This window comes from Vespula vulgaris, chromosome 10 (genome assembly GCF_905475345.1).
Source record: "Vespula vulgaris chromosome 10, iyVesVulg1.1, whole genome shotgun sequence".
Classification (NCBI taxonomy): domain Eukaryota; kingdom Metazoa; phylum Arthropoda; class Insecta; order Hymenoptera; family Vespidae; genus Vespula; species Vespula vulgaris.
The window spans coordinates 300216-318853 of NC_066595.1; the positions used below are offsets into that span (position 1 = coordinate 300216).

Here is an 18638-nt window from a genome sequence, read left to right on the forward strand (position 1 = left end):
CGAAAGTACGTTCGTCTGTCTCTGTACGTGTGTTTATATGTCCCAAATAAAAAAAAGTATAATATTTATACGCGGTCTAACGATTAGAATAGATTACAAGCGACAAAGTAAACAAAACGACGAAGTTCTTTTTGAACTTAGGACGACGGTACATCTTGTCAAACGGTACATCCGTGACGATCTCGTACAAGGCAAACGTGTTTTTAACGATCTACACATTTTTCTTTGACCCGGATAAACGACTCGTGACTGTCAACAGTCGAAGCTCGTCGTTCCACTTTTGTAACGCGTGCTTCCGTGAACCACGAAATCCAAAAAATATCACACCTATTTTCTTTCAACGGGGAAAGCGATAACGAATATTTTTCCTTTTTCGAAATATCGGCAGTAACTCAATTATATAACCGCAACAATGTTGCAGTGCGGATTTAACCGCACTTTAAATTTAGGATGGAAACGATAAATATACGTACGTACATACGCACGTATATATATATATATATCCCGTTAATATAATAAAAATACCGTTGATATCGCAAGTCGGAAGAACGGGAAAAGAGATAGAGAAACAGAAAAACGCGTTTTGTTCATTCATAACTAACGACGCAATTCTTCGACCCGTCCCTCTCATTATAATCACCATGGAGAGAGTTATCGTTCGTTCATTACCACAATAAAGGATCACATGACTACCGCGATCGCCGGCGCTTTTCCTTATCTCCACTACGAACATTCGTTAGTTATTAGAATAAAATAGAACGACTTCCTTGCTGTATTATATTTCGATCGCATCGAATGATCCGAAGAGTAATCGTCGACGATGAGATTTTGATATCTCGATCGAACATCGTACTCGAAATACTATGGACGAGCTTCGACTAGATTTACATAGAAACGTATCGGAATAAAAAATTCTCTACGAAAGAGCATCGAGCTTCGAATCGGTGCTCGTCGAAAAATCATCCGGTTCTTTCTAATTTGGGCGATAAGGAGGAGACCGCGAGATCCGGCGTGGCGTAGGCGATCACGCGACTGCGCGCGCGAGTGTTCCTAAGATCGAGGAGGCGCCAGCTTTTATTATGAAGCGTAGCCAGTTGTCAGTATAGCGCAGGCAGTCGCGCGATTCGTTTCGTCGTGGGGCGAGAGACGCTTTGTCTTTGCGGCCTCGCAATTTTTTCTTCTCTCGGGTGCGTTTTTTTCGACGAATTATGAAAGAGAATTGCGGAAGAAGAGGATTAGTCGACGATAACGCGTAGGATTAGAGATCGTTCGATCAAGAACGCGTAGATACGAGAGCAAATATTGTTGCTCGAAAGAGGACACGGCGAGGACGCGGCAGTGAGATGCCAGTTACTTTTATCGAGTGCGGTGTGTGCGTCGAAGAGAGGAACATTGTTATCGCGACGAATAACTTCTCGAACTAAATATAAATTGGTCCACTCTAACGCTCGAACGAAATGCGAAAAGATTCCGTCGGATTTCTGATGACATCGGGCAGAGACCGAGGTCGCGCTTCGCTGGATGAATTACCATAAACAGCTGGATATCGTCTAATCGTCGAGTACGTATTACGAGAATCTTTTGGCCTTTCCGTCGATTCGATGGATCGAAAAAAAAAAGAAAATCCATTGGAAATCGAATTTGAGACGTGCGTCGATCACCTCCGTCGCTCGTTTCCATGGCGTTTTTTTCGCCTCTTTTAAAGCATCAGCACGATTTCGTGACGGAGTAACGTAAGGACGCTCGTACGCTTATATACGTTACGAGTTTCTTTAGTGTTCGTCTAGAAGAAAGTTTCGATTATCTTCAAGGACTCCTCGATACTTTGAACGCGATTCACCAAATGTCTTGCACGAACCACGCTTCTCACTTGCGTTTCTTCGTCCAAGTATTGTTTCTTTTCGTTCCATTCCAGCAAATACGAAGACAAAACGCAATAGCAATAATGTCTTTGTCGTACGTCGTCGCACGTTTGTTTCATCGGTCGACGATCGAATTAGCGGTGAATACATCCGAAGAAAAAAGTTGGGAAATCGTTGCGATCGTCATCGCGAGAATCATTCCGATGCACGACGAAGAGAGCGTAATACGATCAAATCGAGCGTAAACTTACGTTTCCAGATAAAGCGACAGGTACTCGCATTATACGAACATAATTACGGGACACACACGCGCGAGCACGCGCGCGCTCTCTCTCTCTCTCTCTCTATCTCTCGATAAACGGCGTCTCATATTGGACGGGTACGCAAAATCACGGGCTACTTCGAAAATAGAATTTCGATACTCGGAATTCCTCTCGAAAGTGACGTCCATCGCTATTCCGCGTCATTGTTTCCCGCTCGGTTTTTCACGCGAAAGGAGAGAAATGTAATCATTTTTGTATTATTCCCTTAAACGTCACGCTTGAATCTCTCCATGTCTAAGACAAAACAGCAATTTGTCGGAGTAGCTCGACCGTTATTCGTTTCTTCTGCGTCGAATTAGAAAGTGAAGGAAAGCGATAATATTACGATGGAACACAAAAATATTCAGCCGCTCCTTCAAACAGTAGTTGGGTAGGTTTGAACAAGTTATTCAGCTTGATAAAGTATGATTATATGCGTTGAAAGGTCATATTAAAAAAGTCGAACGATTCGATGAAAAAGATGTTGCGTGGACGATAACGATACGACGGTCGGTAGGAAATAGAAGGGTCGTTCGCTCGTAAATCGTTTGGCATTAGCACTGCGTGCGTGTAATTTGTACGCAAATCTCTTAGTCCGTAAGTATTATTTTCGTACGTGCGCTTACGTTAGAGCTTCATCGACATCGACGACGACGGACGACAGAAAATTTCAAAATTGTACATTTTCTTACGAAATATCTTGGAGCATCGCGTCGTACGTTTTCCGATAGCGTCGGATCTCATAGACTCGCTTGACCTCGAAAGGCCAACGGTCCATTCACAAGTATCGAGAGAGCGAGAGAGAGAGAGAGAAAAGTACCACTTGTTTTTCTCGAGGTCTCATCGTACGATGCCACGTACATAGGGACGTACATACATAGATGTATTACGTCGCATCGTCGCCGTTGTCGTTGAGGTATCGCGTGAGGATAAAATCGGATCTGGGATGGCTGTAAAACGCTATCGAGTGACTCACATCGCTCTCGTATGTAGGAGGAGGGCACCTACGTATACGTATTTTTCGTGCGCGTATCGCCTTCATTGGGACAAACAAAATTGTTTTGCTGGTTCGCCTGCGTACCGACAAAATTTCGCTCGTTTTTTTCTCTTTCTCGTTCTTTTTCCATTTTATTCGCGATGTGTTATATTTAACGACTTCGAGATAAGATTATCGCGATTACCGTACGTGCCCGTGTTAACGCGCGCATCAAAATCGAAAGTGAAAATACTGTTTTCGTTCGAGAGGATTACTCGTCGCATTGCGCGAGCTACGCTCGTTAATTTGGCCCTCTATCTATTCGGGTAAAGTACACGAATCGTATCTTGTGTAAGCTCGTTCGATGACCTAGACTTTATACAGAGAAAGAGAGAAATAGCCAAAGATGTTTCGACGAACGAGTCTTCGGGCCAATGGTTGACGCGCTATTCGTTTTCTGCCATAGTTACGCTACGCTCGTGTAAGCTAATCGAAACGAATCAAACTCTCCGAGTTCCATCGTAGTCGTACGACAGAGCACGCGCAAAGCTTTGCTTTCGAGCAGAGAAGAAAGGGAAGAGGAAGTTGAGATGGAAGCCAAGTGACCATGGCACGCGCGTATAACGGACCTTTGGAACAGCGCTCGTATAAACTGCTGCTGATAGTTAAACGTGGGTGGGTAGGAACGCGTTCTTTTCAAAGTCGTCGCTTCGTCATTTCTCATTCTTTTTCTCTCCCCCTTTCTCTTACGTACATATTCATATATACACATATATATGTATATATGAATATATATATATATATATATATAAAGCTATAAATATATATAGCTTTATGTATATACGTAACGCTCTCGAACTTGAATTCGTACCACCGCTTCCTATTAGCTTACGAAAAGAGAGAGGATGACTCTCTAAACGTTCGGTTTTCATAATATTATCTAGTTACTTTGCTCGCTCGATCGCTCGCGTGCATGCGTCACTCGCGTGAAATCACGCGATCGAAGGTGAATAAAATTGTTATGCATTATCTCACGGTATTCTATATTTATCGACGCGCATAGTAAATAACACGCGTTTTTCTTCGTCAACGTTGTCCTTCGTTTTTCTTCTATATCTCTTCAATCGTCCGTGATTCGCGATAACGAATGACATATTTTTGCTTTTGCGAAAAAATAGAGTCGCTCGCGTTTCTTCGATAAACCATATTTTTACCGAATCGTGTTTATCCTATTGCTGCTAAATTTGAAATTGAAATGAGCGTTCGACGGTCGCGAACAGAAAGAGACTATTTTGACGTAAATTAGAGTTCGTTACGTTCGCTACGATTGACTATTACTAACGTAACGGACTAACGTAAAAGAAGCATATACGTATATGTTTACATATGTCGTATACGTATAGTATTAACGTACGCGTGACGATGACGAAAGCACGTAGATCGTGGAGAGAGACGTGTGTGACGTGAGATCTTTTCGTAGGATGAGATACCTTATTGCGTCTTCTTCGCAAAATTTGTCTTCTCATCGTCACGTTGTAGGAGAAGGAGGATTCGATGACGACGTACGACGGCGTTCCATCGACAACGTCGAGCCAACGACACAACAGCCGACGTAGAAAAATAGAAAAGAAGAATAAGAAACGCTGATCGCGACAATCGGTTGTTTATGTAGCAGTCGAAACTGTAAACTTTCCCTCTCTCTCTCTGTCTTTCTCTTTCATTCTTATTTTTGCACCGTAAATAAATGGCGCGTTGGCCCGCCAACGGTATGCTGCCCCGATTTATCATATGTGCGATATAAACACAGGTATAATATGCGTGTACGTCGTATACTTATGGTATCCTAGTCGAATACAGTACGATTCGCTGGTATTTTCTTCTCGTTCAATCTTCGAACGTAATTTCACGTTATTGCGCGTCTTCGTCGTAATTTAGAAAAGATATTGCGTCGCTCGTTTACTCGAATTAATCCCTAAGAACGCGAGGAGTGATGCGAGAAATGATGCAAGACGCGTCGCTACCGTTGAAATCGTTGTTGAAATCTTTAGGAAAATATAGCGTTAGATATGGTAGATCAGGTAGACGCGAGCATTATGTCATTGATTCGTGCGCATTCGGTCGTTTCGTCGATCGGCTTCGAATATATAGTTTTTATCAGACAAAAACGTATTTTTCGTTCTTTCGTTCGTAGTGAAAAATGTCAGATGTCGAATCGAGGGAGAGAGAGAAAACGAACGAACGAACGGTCACGCGATAACGGGGAATACACGTATTATTTACTCATCTTTTTCCTCCTTTGTTTAAAGTCGAGCCAATGTACTTACATACTACACGTTTTTTTCGATCGCTTTCTTTTTATTACCATGCTGCTTTTATCTTTTACTACCGCACCTGTAACTTCGACCAGGAGTGAGAGAAAAACAACGGCGCTGCTTTACGATGAATCACTATGATGAAGAAGGCGGATCGCAGCCGGAGGATGACGTTGTTAAAAAAGATAAAGAGTCGAGAGCCGGTACTACACGTCGACGTCCGATTTGCTCGCTCGTTGCAACGACAAAGTAAAGTTGCTCGTCTCGAGAAGGAAGGTAGGCGTACGGCCCTACGGAGATCGATCTGATTTATGTGTTTCCTTTGGCTTTGAGCTAGCTGATATAATACTTTGCGATAATATCGAAAGAAAAAAGAATCGGTGAAAAGAGAAACGGGTTTCGAAGCACGCTCGATCCTTATTTGTTTCTCTCTTTGTTTTCGCAACACACGGTATTGCGCGTTTCGAGGTGCCAGATAGCGTTTTGTTAAAAACAAATCTCCCGGTGCGCGTATTTTCTGGCCTGCGACAAACAAACATCGTACGAATCTTGTAAAATATTTATCGGACGAAATTTCTATATTTCGTAAGCGTGGAAAAGAAAGAGAGAAACAAAGACGTCGACGATACCGCGTCCTTACGTTTCGAGGGATCTCCGTTCTTCGTGTTTTGATTGCGATGCATTCCACGGCGATGACTGGATCATACGAGCGAGCGAGATGAATTGTTGCGAGGTCGATGCCTTCCACCCACCGCTACTATTGCCACTGCTATCCTTCCTTCTTGTCGATTGACCGAGCTTGTCCTTGACACGGCTCGACACTCGTTTTATTTCATACTCGTTTCGGACGTTTGCGTTTAACGCGCGTTCGATCTTTCCTTTTAAGCGGAGATCCGGATACTCGCTATCGAACGAGGATAATAATATTTGCGATGTCGTTTCGTTTATCTCACCTCGGTTGAGAAGGATCGCGTTACAAATGAAATATCGACGTAACTAGTTTCTTGTTCGAGTCGGAGTTCGGCAAAAAAACGTTTCACGTTAATGAATCGCGCGTTAACGCGCAAGTCCGTTCGAGATACGTTCCATTGTCGCTATCTACGACCTTCTCGCAACGAGATTTCTTGTCTCATAGCTCGCTAAGGAAAATTCATACCGACGTATTCTTTCCTGCGATCGTATTGAATCGATATACCTTGACCTTGAATCGAAGGTTTTATCTAGTCTCGACGTTCAAAGGCGGCCCGATGAATCTCACGTTATTGACGGTCTGTGCGTTACGTCGTCGTCTTTTTAACGACTCGGAAGGTTGTGCGGTCGATAATATGTTTCAGCGAGTGGCAAAAACAAACACTTTTTGCGACATCTTATAAAGCGGCAAGTTTGCACAGTAATATTTTACATGAATGACGAGAAAAATACTTGACCGTCATACCCGATACAATGTATATAGTATTACGTGTGTTGTTCTTTTTTTAAATAATGTTCGTTTCAAGCGTCGCGTTTCTCAGGCACGCGTAAATAACGTTACCAATTTACGTCAACGTACGTTATAAATTACACATTTTTTCATTCAACGAGGAAGGACGAAAGTGGGATATAGGATTACAATGACCGTAAAAGTAGATCGAGTACGTTCATAAATCCGTAGGACCGATCACGGTTCTTAGAACTGAAAAGCATCTCGCTCGTTCGTTCGTTCGTTCGTTCGTTCGCTCGTTCTCTCAGCTTCTCTTTTCCGATTGAATTCTCTACAGATACGGAGTTTTAATCTTCGTCGGTTATATAAAAGGCAAGGATAAACTGTCGATGAAGACAATAACGAAGAGTTTGCCATAAAATGGATATCGTTGCACGCTGTGACTAATTTATCGATATTGCAACTAGTCGATAATCGCCTCCCATCGTCGAAGAACTCGAAATACGAAAGGAATCCAAATATAAATCCTCGTTCGACCATGATTCTCGTCAGCGTTTTTCTGCTGGTGCGCCACGATAATTGTTGTTTATCACGGTTGATCGGACTAGACGATCTCGAGATAAACTGCTAGTGTCATCGTGACGTCAATCAATATCAAAGTTGATATTTTATTATAGTATATTTTGTAATTGTTTGCATTCTCGTATCGGATAAATTTGTTTAATTACACGATACAAGATATCTTCTCGTATATCCATTTGACATAGATCAAACGATATTCGATCAAGAAGGGTAAGGATCGGCTAAAGTTCGCTTATTAAATTGAACGTTTTCAAAGAGCCTACTCGAAAAAGGTATATCGGCGATAGCCGGTACGCTTGTGTCAAGAGCAAACACTTTCAAGCCGACCTTGACGATGATAGCTCGATACGCGTCTCGAAAATACGACGACCGGGAAGTCACCGCGTGTAAGTTATTCTCGTTGCCGGGCGTCATTGTACTTGAAACATATCGCTGGTTATCGGTCAGAAAAAAAATTTCAAATTTTAGAACGATCGTTCGTTCGCGAAAAATGAAAAGGGGAAAGCTTTTTTTTTGGTTTTCCTACGAAAGGCTTTGTCTTTTTACGAAAAATAATCGAACAATAGCGTGCGCCGGTTCGTGCAATGCTTAATCGTTTCCGCGAATCGTGATGCTATTACAATATACATGCGCATAGATACACACGTATATTCTTGCTTATTTCCTTTTTACGGTCTCTTGCCATTCGTCTCGTTCGTCCTCGTCGTAAAAACATGCTTTCATGCATTTTTTTTCCAACGAGCCACGACGTGGAAGCCTTTGAGAATGTATTATACTTGCGAATAAGAGAAGCGCTACTTTGACGATAATGTCAAATATTTATTAAAAAAAAAAGTATCCGTTTATCCGTTCGTTTTCCTTCGGAAAGTAAATAAATAAATGGAAGAAAGGTTGTGTCTCCCATCCGTACTTCGTCCTTTCGTTGTTCATTGATGTTAAACGTTATCCGTGTTTCGAAGCTTCGATTATCGTTTAAAGCGTTTTACGTACACGCCATTTTATACCTACGCGATCATCGCGGTGGATAGAGGAGAAGGAAGGAGGGCCAAGAGTTCGAGGCGCATCGGTAAGAGTTCAATTCATTTATTCGTCGACGTGCTTCATACTCCATAATGTTTTATTTATTCGTGATAAGGGAGGTCGTAGGTTGGGCCACTTAAACGCCTCGACAAAACGACTAAATTGCAATCGTTTAATATTTGCGATCGTATTATATGGCTCGATCCCCAGTTTCTCTTTATCTCTATCTTCTTTCCAACGTCATTCGTGTCGCCCACTTTAAACGAACGTGTCGGATAGGCCCTCGGACGATACCCTACTATTCGTTGTTATTTACTTCGTAATAGTCTCAATATGACGCAACGAGAATGAAAATATCGCTCGTAAGCGCTTACCAGCTATGAGATATTACTTAATATATGTATGTAATAGAGATCGTAAAGTTTCCGAGATATTCCAAGATCGTACGTTGACAGCCGCGAATTATTTTCGCGAAGAAGAAAGGAGATCGAAAGAACGTAAAATAGGAAATGAAGTTGATCGACGTAACGAGTAAGGGAGGAGGCTTTATCGAGAACTAGGCAAACTGTGTTTTCTCGTAGCGTAACCTTGTACGTTCTCATTGACGCACGAGTAGTGTACGCTTCGACGGCCGCGTTAACCCTCGACCTTGTATCCGTATCAATGTTATTTCGTATATTCTCTCTACGAAATTAGAATGTTTTCAGATTTTGGAGGAGTAACGTCGATCTTCGTATCGTTCGGCATGGATCATTTAACTCTTGCGGGAAATAGGTCGCGTAAAAATATTATCGTAAACTACGAAAGATAATACGTCGTAATATAAGAAACTTCCACATGTATAGTACCTAAGTAATGCGGACCTTGACCGTTGTCGATCTTACGGCTTTCCTTCTCCCAGGCGACGTTAGCCGTTAAGGAAGAAAAGCGTTAAAGGTGGAAAAGGTGATGGTGGCAGCAAATTGTGCCATGTGAAACGACGACGACAACGACGAAGAACGGTGAGAAGTCAAGGCACCGTCGCAATGCCGTCGACCGTCCCAGAATAGCACGCGTTCGTCGCGTTTCTCGTGTTGCTTCTCGTCGTTGCGTCGCTCTTTCCCATCGTCGTGGTCGTCGTCGTCGTCGTCTTCGTCTTTGTTCTCGGCAACGATGTTACTAACAGCCGTTCGCAATATATATATACGTTCGACCAATCCTATAGCACGTCGATGCGTCACACCTGTCTAAACGGCAAAGGTCCTGTTGAAAAAAATTGTTTATCGAAAGGAAAGCGTTATCGCGTCGCGCGCAGGCAAAAGTATCGTCTCGAAGGTTTTTACTTGGTTGCTACGAGTGCCTGCGTTCGATCCAATTTAATCTTTTATCTCCATCGACGTGATATTCCGTAATCGCTATTCTTCAAGATGTATCGACGTCGTTATTATGTTTGTTTCATAGCAGATATATTCATTCTGCGAATTGAGGGAATTACGTCGAGTATCAAATTCGAAGAACTTTTATCGACGATCGATAGCGCTCGTAGGCAACGATATTTTTTTTTTTTACGCTATTGCAAATAATTATTTCGAAATGGTATTTTGTTTTCACGAAAACACATTTGCTCGTTACGTATCGAGAGAAAACGTTTTCTCGAGTTAGTTTCGGCGAGACGCGAGGCAGGCGCCAGGAAGTCTCGGTGTCTGCTTCCACGTCCAACCCTCGCTTTTTGACCCCGACTTATATGTCGAATATAATGTTTGTCACATTGAAATTCATCGCGATGGAATCGTAAATTTGATGCGGTTCGAGTTGCATTAACAGTTCGCGGCTATGGTTAAGAGCCTACGGTCAAGCGTCGCTTAGCGAGAAATAAATTGTTATAAATCACGGTGGCCATTGGTTTTAAACCCATTTACGCGTAATTTACCTAAACTCGATTTATATTTTCTTCGAGATATATGGTTGGAAATTGCTATAATTAAACGTCATCAAAGATGTTTCATGCGTAAAAACTAGTCTAGTGTTGTCGATATTCATTCTAATTTGCTATTGCATCGTTAAACGGTCTAATAACTCAGCTATCTACGCGCATAAAGTTGCTCCCAGACGTTCGGTCAATTAAGCTCGTTCCCAGAGCTCAAGTCCGTTTTGCAGTATACCGAGGCATATAGGCGTGCGCGCACGCACGCACGCACGCACGCACGCACCAGGGGTAACGGTATCGAGGAACGTGCGCGTATCGTAGGTATGTCTCGTTTTCGTCATATCGTGAAAATACTCGCGTTATCTCCGCAATTATAAGCAGCCAAGGTTTCCTTTCGCGAACTACGCGAGTTTATCGTTTGTCGTTACGTAGAAACGCGACGACACGTGTAACTACGTCTATTTAGCTACGTGCGTTTAAGCGACATCGATAATTGAATTAAAAATGAAATTATGTTACTTAGAGTACTTAAACGTTACGACTGTAAATGCGTTTGATGAAAAGAAAAAAAATTGTGTTTCAGGAAGCACAGATCAAGATGCCGAGATCGTGGGGAATTTTTGGCCTCCTGCTGATTCTGGTCTTTTTCGAGATCACCGAATCCGATCGTTGCCTGACGAAGCTAGAAGGTACGCATGGTTCGACGATGCATGCTCTATGACAGAAACAATTACGAGCTTTCACTTCGATATCCTTTTCGCAGAAGTTAATCCGAAACGGTTGGTCATCGTCGACAGTCAAACCGTTGGCTTGCGGTTCGAAGTTTCGCGAAAGATCACTCAGAGATTGGTCACTCACGTTACCAAGATCTTTTTGGAGGAGGTACTAGGCTATACGGATGTAGAGATCGTCGAGAAGGACGACGATTCTTACATCAAAGATATTTACGAAAGATTGTCCGACCGTTTGGTTTCCGGGGTTAGAAAGTAAGTAGATTCGCACGTTTCGTCGATTCGAGGAAAAAGAAAGCAACAAGGTGTATTTGTATCGTTCTTCTCAAAAAAGGTTTCCCGACGCAATGGTAAATATGGAGGTATGGATACCGCCGCAGGAAGATACGATGCCGTTGTTGAACAAATACGACGTGAAAGAATGCGGAGCGGTCGCGCCACCGGGACATTTTGCCTGGTTCGTACCGGAGAAATTGTACAGCATCGAGGATAGCTGGGTGACGTTTGTCAATCGGGAAAGCGCAGCACGCTTCGACGTTTCCGAATCGAATCTACTTCGGATCAAGAACTTTACGATCAATCCGATTACGAATGGGTATTACTGCGAGACGTCCTTTTGTCAGCACGGTATGTACGTTCCTCGGCAATGCCAAACTTCCGACAAGCAGGCCCAACCTTGCGCTCTACTCCTGGCCGGTCACCCTGACGTAACGTCCTTCGTCAAAGAGGATATCGACAGCTTAAATCTTTACGTCAAAGTAGCTTGGGTCGGATCTCATCTGAGAGAGCTGACGAAAAGTCTGATCGAGGAATACACTAACCAGTCGCTAAATTCTCCTTCCAACATCAGGTATTGGATCCGTTTATATTCCCATATCGGGACGTCAATAACGAGCAATGTTTTCTTTTACTCGCAATCAGGCAAAGGTCGCTGGTCATCGTTCATTGGACACCGAGTGTCGTGATACCCAACGAGAGGGATTTCGTGAGCCTCAATTTTCCACGTTGCGGTACGAACAACTCCCAGCTGGGTTGCGCCTACGAGTCGAACAGACTGACTAAAGTCGTCTGGACGGGACTGGAGTCAGCGGCAAAGTTTGCCTTCGAGAGCATAAATCGTGTCAAGTTCACGTCGGCGATGTATGAAAATTTGATCGATCGATACAACCTGTACTCGAAGAACGTCGACGAGGCGAAGATCGCCTGCGGTTGGCTTACGGACAATATAAATTACGCGATGTACAGGTGGATGCCGAATAATGCCGATAAAAACACTCTTTATGTCGGTGGAATATTCCCAATGACCGGCACGTCCTACACTGCCAAATCTATCGTGTTCGCTGCCAAAATGGCGAAAGATGCGATAAACGTTAACAATAGTCTTTTGAGGGACTACAACCTGACGCTATTGGCGAGCGACGGCCAGTGCAAGTCCGACATGGTAATGAAATCTTTCATCGATTACATCGTCCATAATTTTTACGAGAAGCTCGTCGGCGTTCTTGGACCAGCTTGCTCCGAGACCGTCGAACCGCTGGTCGGCGTGTCGAACCATTACAAGACCGTGATCATCAGTTACAGCGCCGAAGGGTCCAGCTTCAAGGATCGAACTAGATACCCTCACTTCTTCAGAACGATCGGTGAAAATAAACAGTACAAATACGTCTATCTGTATCTTCTTCAGCGGTTGGGATGGCGTCGAGTCGCGTCGTTGACCGAAGATGGACAAAAGTATACGGAATACATATCTTATATGCAGGACATGCTACGCGACAATGGCATTACGTTCGTGGCGAATGCAAAGTTTCCGAGAGAATGGGATCCCGAAGTGATAACGAAGGTGCGTAACGAGGTGGCGTTCGCGGACCTATTAATCATTGTTAGCTCGCTTCTCGTATTTTGTAACATCGTTTTATCTATTCTTTTAGAGCCTTCAAGATTTGAAGCAGAAACGGGCGAGGATAATCATCGCCGACGTGTACGATCAAGTCGCGCGACAAGTCATGTGCGAAGCGTACAAACTGGAAATGACGGCTGTCCAAGTAAGGCTTCCATCGCTTCAAATCCCAGGCCGTATCTTTCGGATATGAAAAAAAATTAACTTTCGTTTTGCTCCTTCGTTTCGTTCCTTCTAGGGATACGTTTGGTTCTTGCCTTTATGGCTTCGTACACAGTGGTACGATACCGATCAATATAACGCACAAGGCGAGCAGGTTCCCTGCAGTACGATTGAGATGACAAAAGCAATAAATGGGCATCTTGGTCTGTCGCATGCGTACTTTGCATCGGACGATGATATCATGCAGGAAGGTATAACAGTGCGGCAATGGCGCGATCGTTACGAGTCCTTCTGTTATTTGCGAAATCAAGTGCCGTCCAATTACGCTGGGTATGCCTACGACGCCATGTGGACCTATGCCTACGCGATGGATGCTCTACTCAAAGAAAATCAAAGCTACGTATTTCAGCTTCATAGCAATGACACGGTCAATCGTTTGACCAGCATCATCGGTGCTACCGATTTTAACGGGGTTCGTAATACCTTCCTTCGATAGGACGATAGATCCGCTAGGACGACTCTCTTCTATTTCTAACTTTTTATAGGTCTCTGGTCGAATCAAGTTCATTGGCGGACCGTCCAGATACTCCATCATCAATGTCGTGCAGAATATAGATAACGAAATGCACATCGTTGGAAATTTCTATCCAAACATTTCAGAAATGGGAAACGAAGTGACAGGCGGAACATTGGATCTAAACATCTCCGCGTTCGTATGGCTGTCGAAAACTATGCCCGACGACGGCTCGGAGCCTCCTCCTAAATGCGTTTTCAGCGGACTCGCTGAACTTTTGGAAGTTTCCTGCGAAGCAGCCATCGTGATCGTTAACATCATCGGTTTTGGCCTGCTCGGAATATTGCTCATCATTGGTTTTATTTTTGTCAAGAGAAAGTAAGTAAAGCTCGTAAAGATCTTGTCGTTCTTTCGCACAGCGTTGCACACGTTTTCCCTTCGTTTTTCTGTTCGACCAGGTACGACGAGAAAGTTCGCCTTCACGAGAGATATATGAAGACCTTGGGTCTTGACTTTTCCAAATTGGATACCTCGAGCCTAGACAAATGGGAGATACCGCGAAATAGAGTTGTGATCAATAGAAAGATCGGAGAGGGTGCCTTCGGTACGGTATACGGTGGCGAAACTTTTTTCCCTGAAAAGGGTTGGCTGGCTGTCGCGGTGAAGACCTTAAAGGTTGGAAGTTCGATCGACGAAAAATCAGACTTTTTGAGCGAGTTCGAAGTCATGAAAAGGTTCGAGCATAAAAATATCATCAAGCTGCTCGGCGTTTGCTTAAAGTGCGAACCTGTTCTCACGGTTATGGAATTCATGCTGTACGGTGATTTGAAGACGTATCTACTCGCGAGAAGACATTTGGTAAACGATCAGAGCTACGAGGATTCGGACGAGATATCGAATAAAAAATTAACCGCTATGGCTTTGGACGTTGCCAGAGCTCTGAGTTACTTAGCGCAATTAAAATATGTTCACAGGTAAATCTTTCTTATCGGATGTATCGAAGTAATCCGTTCGTCGAACTAATTCCGATCGCGGTTAATCGAAATTCTTTTCCTCAGAGACGTGGCTTCTCGTAATTGCCTGATAAACGCACAACGAGTCGTTAAGCTCGGCGACTTTGGTATGACCAGACCGATGTACGAGAACGATTATTATAGATTCAATAGAAAAGGTATTTTTTCATTAAACGAATCGTTCGACCGTCTTACATCTGCAATGCATTTCGACTTTGTTCAATCGTGAATCGTTTCTTATGCCAAGCAGGTATGTTACCCGTACGATGGATGGCACCGGAGTCCTTGGGTTTGGGAATATTCAGCGCTGCTTCCGACGTATGGTCGTATGGCGTTTTGCTCTACGAGATTATTACATTTGGGAGCTTCCCTTTCCAAGGGATGAGCAATAACGAGGTTTTGGCTCACGTTAAGGCCGGCAATTGTCTCGTAGTTCCTAAAGGCGTCAAGTCGCCGCTGTGAGTATTCGAGACAACGGATCGAAGAAACGAAGACAATTCACAGAGGTCAGCGAAATTTCATCGAAACTAACGTTGTTTTTTATCCCGCAGAGAAAACTTGATGTACTCTTGCTGGTTCGTCAATCAAAACGAGAGACCCTCGGCACCGGAGATCGTCGAGTTTTTGGCGACGAATCCTCGAATTTTATCTCCTTGCCTCGACGTACCTCTCGCGAGCGTACAGCTGGAACATACCGGGCAAATGGAGATGCATCTGACGAATAGCGTGAGAAAGTTCTCTTTGCCCTGGTCGCAGCAACAACAACAGTCCACGCAATCGTCGGATCCAACGTCGTCGATTACGACGAGTCCACCTCTACTCGAAATAAGTTCTCACGATGACAATCAAAATCTGGAGTTCTGTTCGGACAGAAGAGTTTCCAGTCAAGACGGTACAATTCCTTTGTTAGGTCTCGAAAGAACGGTGAAGGGGCTCGTTGCTTCTCGCCAGAATTCCAACAAGCAACAGAAAGACACTGTGCACAAGTACGTCAATCTTCTGCCAGGAATGGTGACCTCGACGAGGCAACTCAGTAAGAATGGCAGTGCGAGGAACGTACAAACGGAAGAAATGGTGTCCATGGTGCCAACGAATAACAAGGATACCGAGGAAGTCTCCATTCTCTGATGTGGCCTCTAGTCAAAAGTTTTAGATAATGTATAGATGTATAGAGTTTAACCGATCAGTGGAGGCCGCCGTTGCATTGTAAAAAGACATACAAGCGTATAACGTACGTGGACGAGTTATAAAGAGGCAGAATGGAGTTTAGAATTTAAATCGACGGTTGCTAGTTCGCGGTATATATCTTTTGTTAGAACTTTTTAAGAGCCAAAGAATAACAATTTCGTTACATTTGTTCTACCGAGAAAGTTTATGGTAGAGCCAATTGATGATCAAGCTCTGGATCGCTGCCAGAATTCTTGGCCAGTTTTACAAGCTACGGCTATTCCAAAACAATGTATACCAAAATATTCTTCCTTTTTAAACGTACAATCTTTGTACTAGATGTGCGATCAATATTTACGCCGGATTCCTAGAAATACGAAGGTGCGACCAGAAGGTCAAACGTTCGACGAAGCCTTAAACCTCGTTGTAGATTTTTTCGAGTATAAATAAAACAAAGTTAGAGATCTAAAATAGATACAAGACGATATTCCGTCGCATTAGTCGGTCGGAAGATATAATAGGATACTTAAGTGGATTGCGTAGCTTTCGTTAGCAATAAGGCGCACGCGTTCGTCGACTGTCGAGACATTTTAGAAAGAAAGTACTGGCCAATTTGATCCTAAATTGTACATCGATTGACTTCCGCTCGATCTACTTTTGAGACTGATACATACATAGTAAAATTAAGCCATGTTTATTACGATCTGATGTTATCGATATATAGGGACACTGTTTCACCAACGACAATATTAATATCTACGTAAGAAATTTTATAGCGACTTACTCTAAGAGAAAAAGAAACAAATTTGCATTTTCTTCCTTTCTCGAATTATAGATATCTTATCGTAAAGAGATTAATTCTATAGAGTCAACGTGTTTCCTTACTTTTTCTCCGTTTATATAGACGTCTATATTTATTCATTTTCATAATAGTACGAGAAGAGAGACGGTTCGTTTCAAACAGAGCCGGATAGTATAATATTCCGCAAGACTTTTAAATTAAAAAAAAAAAAAAAAGAAAGAAAATGCTATTATTTTACGCGCACACATGCAGAGTAGTAAACCGCTCTCGCTTTATTTATTTTTATAACACTTATATATAGACAAAGTATCTTTCGAATATCAAGAATGATATTATTTTCAACTTCGAACACTTTCTACAACGTTTCTATCACTCTAATTCGACAGCATAATATTGAAAGATATTAAAAATTGATTAAAACGAAAAAAAAAACAAAAAAAAAAGAAAAAAAGAGAAAAGAAAAACAAAAAGAAAAAAATGAAAAAACGAAACTAGCATTATGGTACATAAACTATAGCATTTGATAAAATCTTATATATTGAAAGAGCAAATGGCAAGAGCCATGACATTTCTTAAAAACGTGTTTTATCTAAACTCGTAACAATATCTTTCGTTGCAATTATTATAAATTTTTACTTATATGTAGCGTAGTATGTATATGTAATTGTAAATGTATTAGGTCATTTTTAATCACGATCACTCACGTTATCAAGCCGACTGCGCGACCTCGATCGATCTTTATCGATTCTGTTGTCATTTTATCCTCGCTGAATTTCATTAATTTAATATTCGTTTAATTGTTAAATTTGTACGGTATCGTAAAACTATTTATTAATTTACAAAGAGAAGCTTTCTGAAGAGATATAGGAACTAGGTTGTTTCTTCGTTTTAACGGATAAAGAAAGCTCGATGAACGGGAATTCGATCTGTTATGTCAATTTAGGATAACGTTAAGAGGCGAACAGTGAAAAGCTTGAAAAGTTATTAGTTATAAATGATGATTATATCGATACATAATGCAATGTATTGATTTTGTTGGCAGAAATCGCACAGCTGGAATTTAGAGAAATATTTGACATTCTGATTTCCCTTCGTCTTTCACGAAATAATTTTACCGATTAAACGGATCAGAAATTTTTTGTCTCGCGCGACGTTGAGAAATCGATTTCGCGAAAGACGTAGGAAATGTCGATTCTTGTTTCTAATTCAATTCCAGTCTCTAGCTTTTAGATATCTAAACGCGTAAGATTCGTATTTTTACTGCAGAGCATTCCTAGTCTTCTTATTGGAGGAAAAGCAGTATATAAAAATAAATGACAAAAAATTCCAACACCGTGAACGATATTACACCTGTCTTCGGTGATGCTCGATCTTTCCGGATCTTTGCGTATCGCAATCGTAGACTCCTATTGTTTACTTAATTATAACGAATAGCGTTAATGCGTTGGTATAGTATCGACCAAATTTTCTTCCTACTTGTTAGCTTTACGAGGAAACGATTGACGTTTCAGAAGGTCTATTTTTCGAGATTTTTGATTTTACTCTCACAGACAATACATCATTATTTATTCTTACATTATGTGCATGAACAAAAGAGTTTGGCACGCGAGCACCCACGCGCACTCTGTATATTATTATTTTGTACATACGAAGCATGTCCGATAATGTTTATTATTCCCGAATTATATGTTAAAAGAACGTTCGATTTATAAAACATTTTTTATCTCACATTATTTTTGTGGCCTTCCCTTCTCTCCGCAAAAATCAATTCAATTTGGCGCGCTCGAGACGAACGGTCTGTAGCGTCGATCGACGGTACTTGCGTTGTCTACTTCAGTATCAGTTGGTACTTTATCGGCTGTGTGCGAGCGCTTTTTTTAATCGTCAATCTCATAAATAGTTTTAGTCAATTAGCTCAGGATGGCACTCCTATAACGATATCATTAAAATATTTAATTCTTTACGTAACGAA

The 18638-nt window shown here is 42.2% G+C and overlaps 1 protein-coding gene across 6 annotated transcripts; it reads left to right on the forward strand.

Annotated features, from left to right (window-relative positions):
• Nucleotides 1–916: 916 nt before the first annotated feature.
• LOC127066703 (uncharacterized) lies at nucleotides 917–18394 on the forward strand. Of its 6 annotated transcripts, none has more exons than XM_051000729.1 (12): nucleotides 917–1561; nucleotides 10964–11069; nucleotides 11144–11366; nucleotides 11446–11961; nucleotides 12033–12951; nucleotides 13040–13153; nucleotides 13247–13642; nucleotides 13716–14062; nucleotides 14143–14658; nucleotides 14743–14855; nucleotides 14945–15155; nucleotides 15249–18394. In XM_051000729.1, exons 2-12 carry the CDS (start codon nucleotides 10979–10981, stop codon nucleotides 15823–15825), a joined length of 4023 nt encoding a protein of 1340 aa, XP_050856686.1. In that variant the 5' UTR covers nucleotides 917–1561; nucleotides 10964–10978; the 3' UTR covers nucleotides 15826–18394. The 6 variants fall into 6 exon arrangements, with proteins under 6 accessions (XP_050856686.1, XP_050856693.1, XP_050856689.1 ...); XM_051000736.1 differs by having other exon boundaries at nucleotides 921–1561; nucleotides 14948–15155; XM_051000732.1 differs by lacking the exon at nucleotides 917–1561 and adding an exon at nucleotides 1568–3815.
• Nucleotides 18395–18638: the final 244 nt, after the last annotated feature.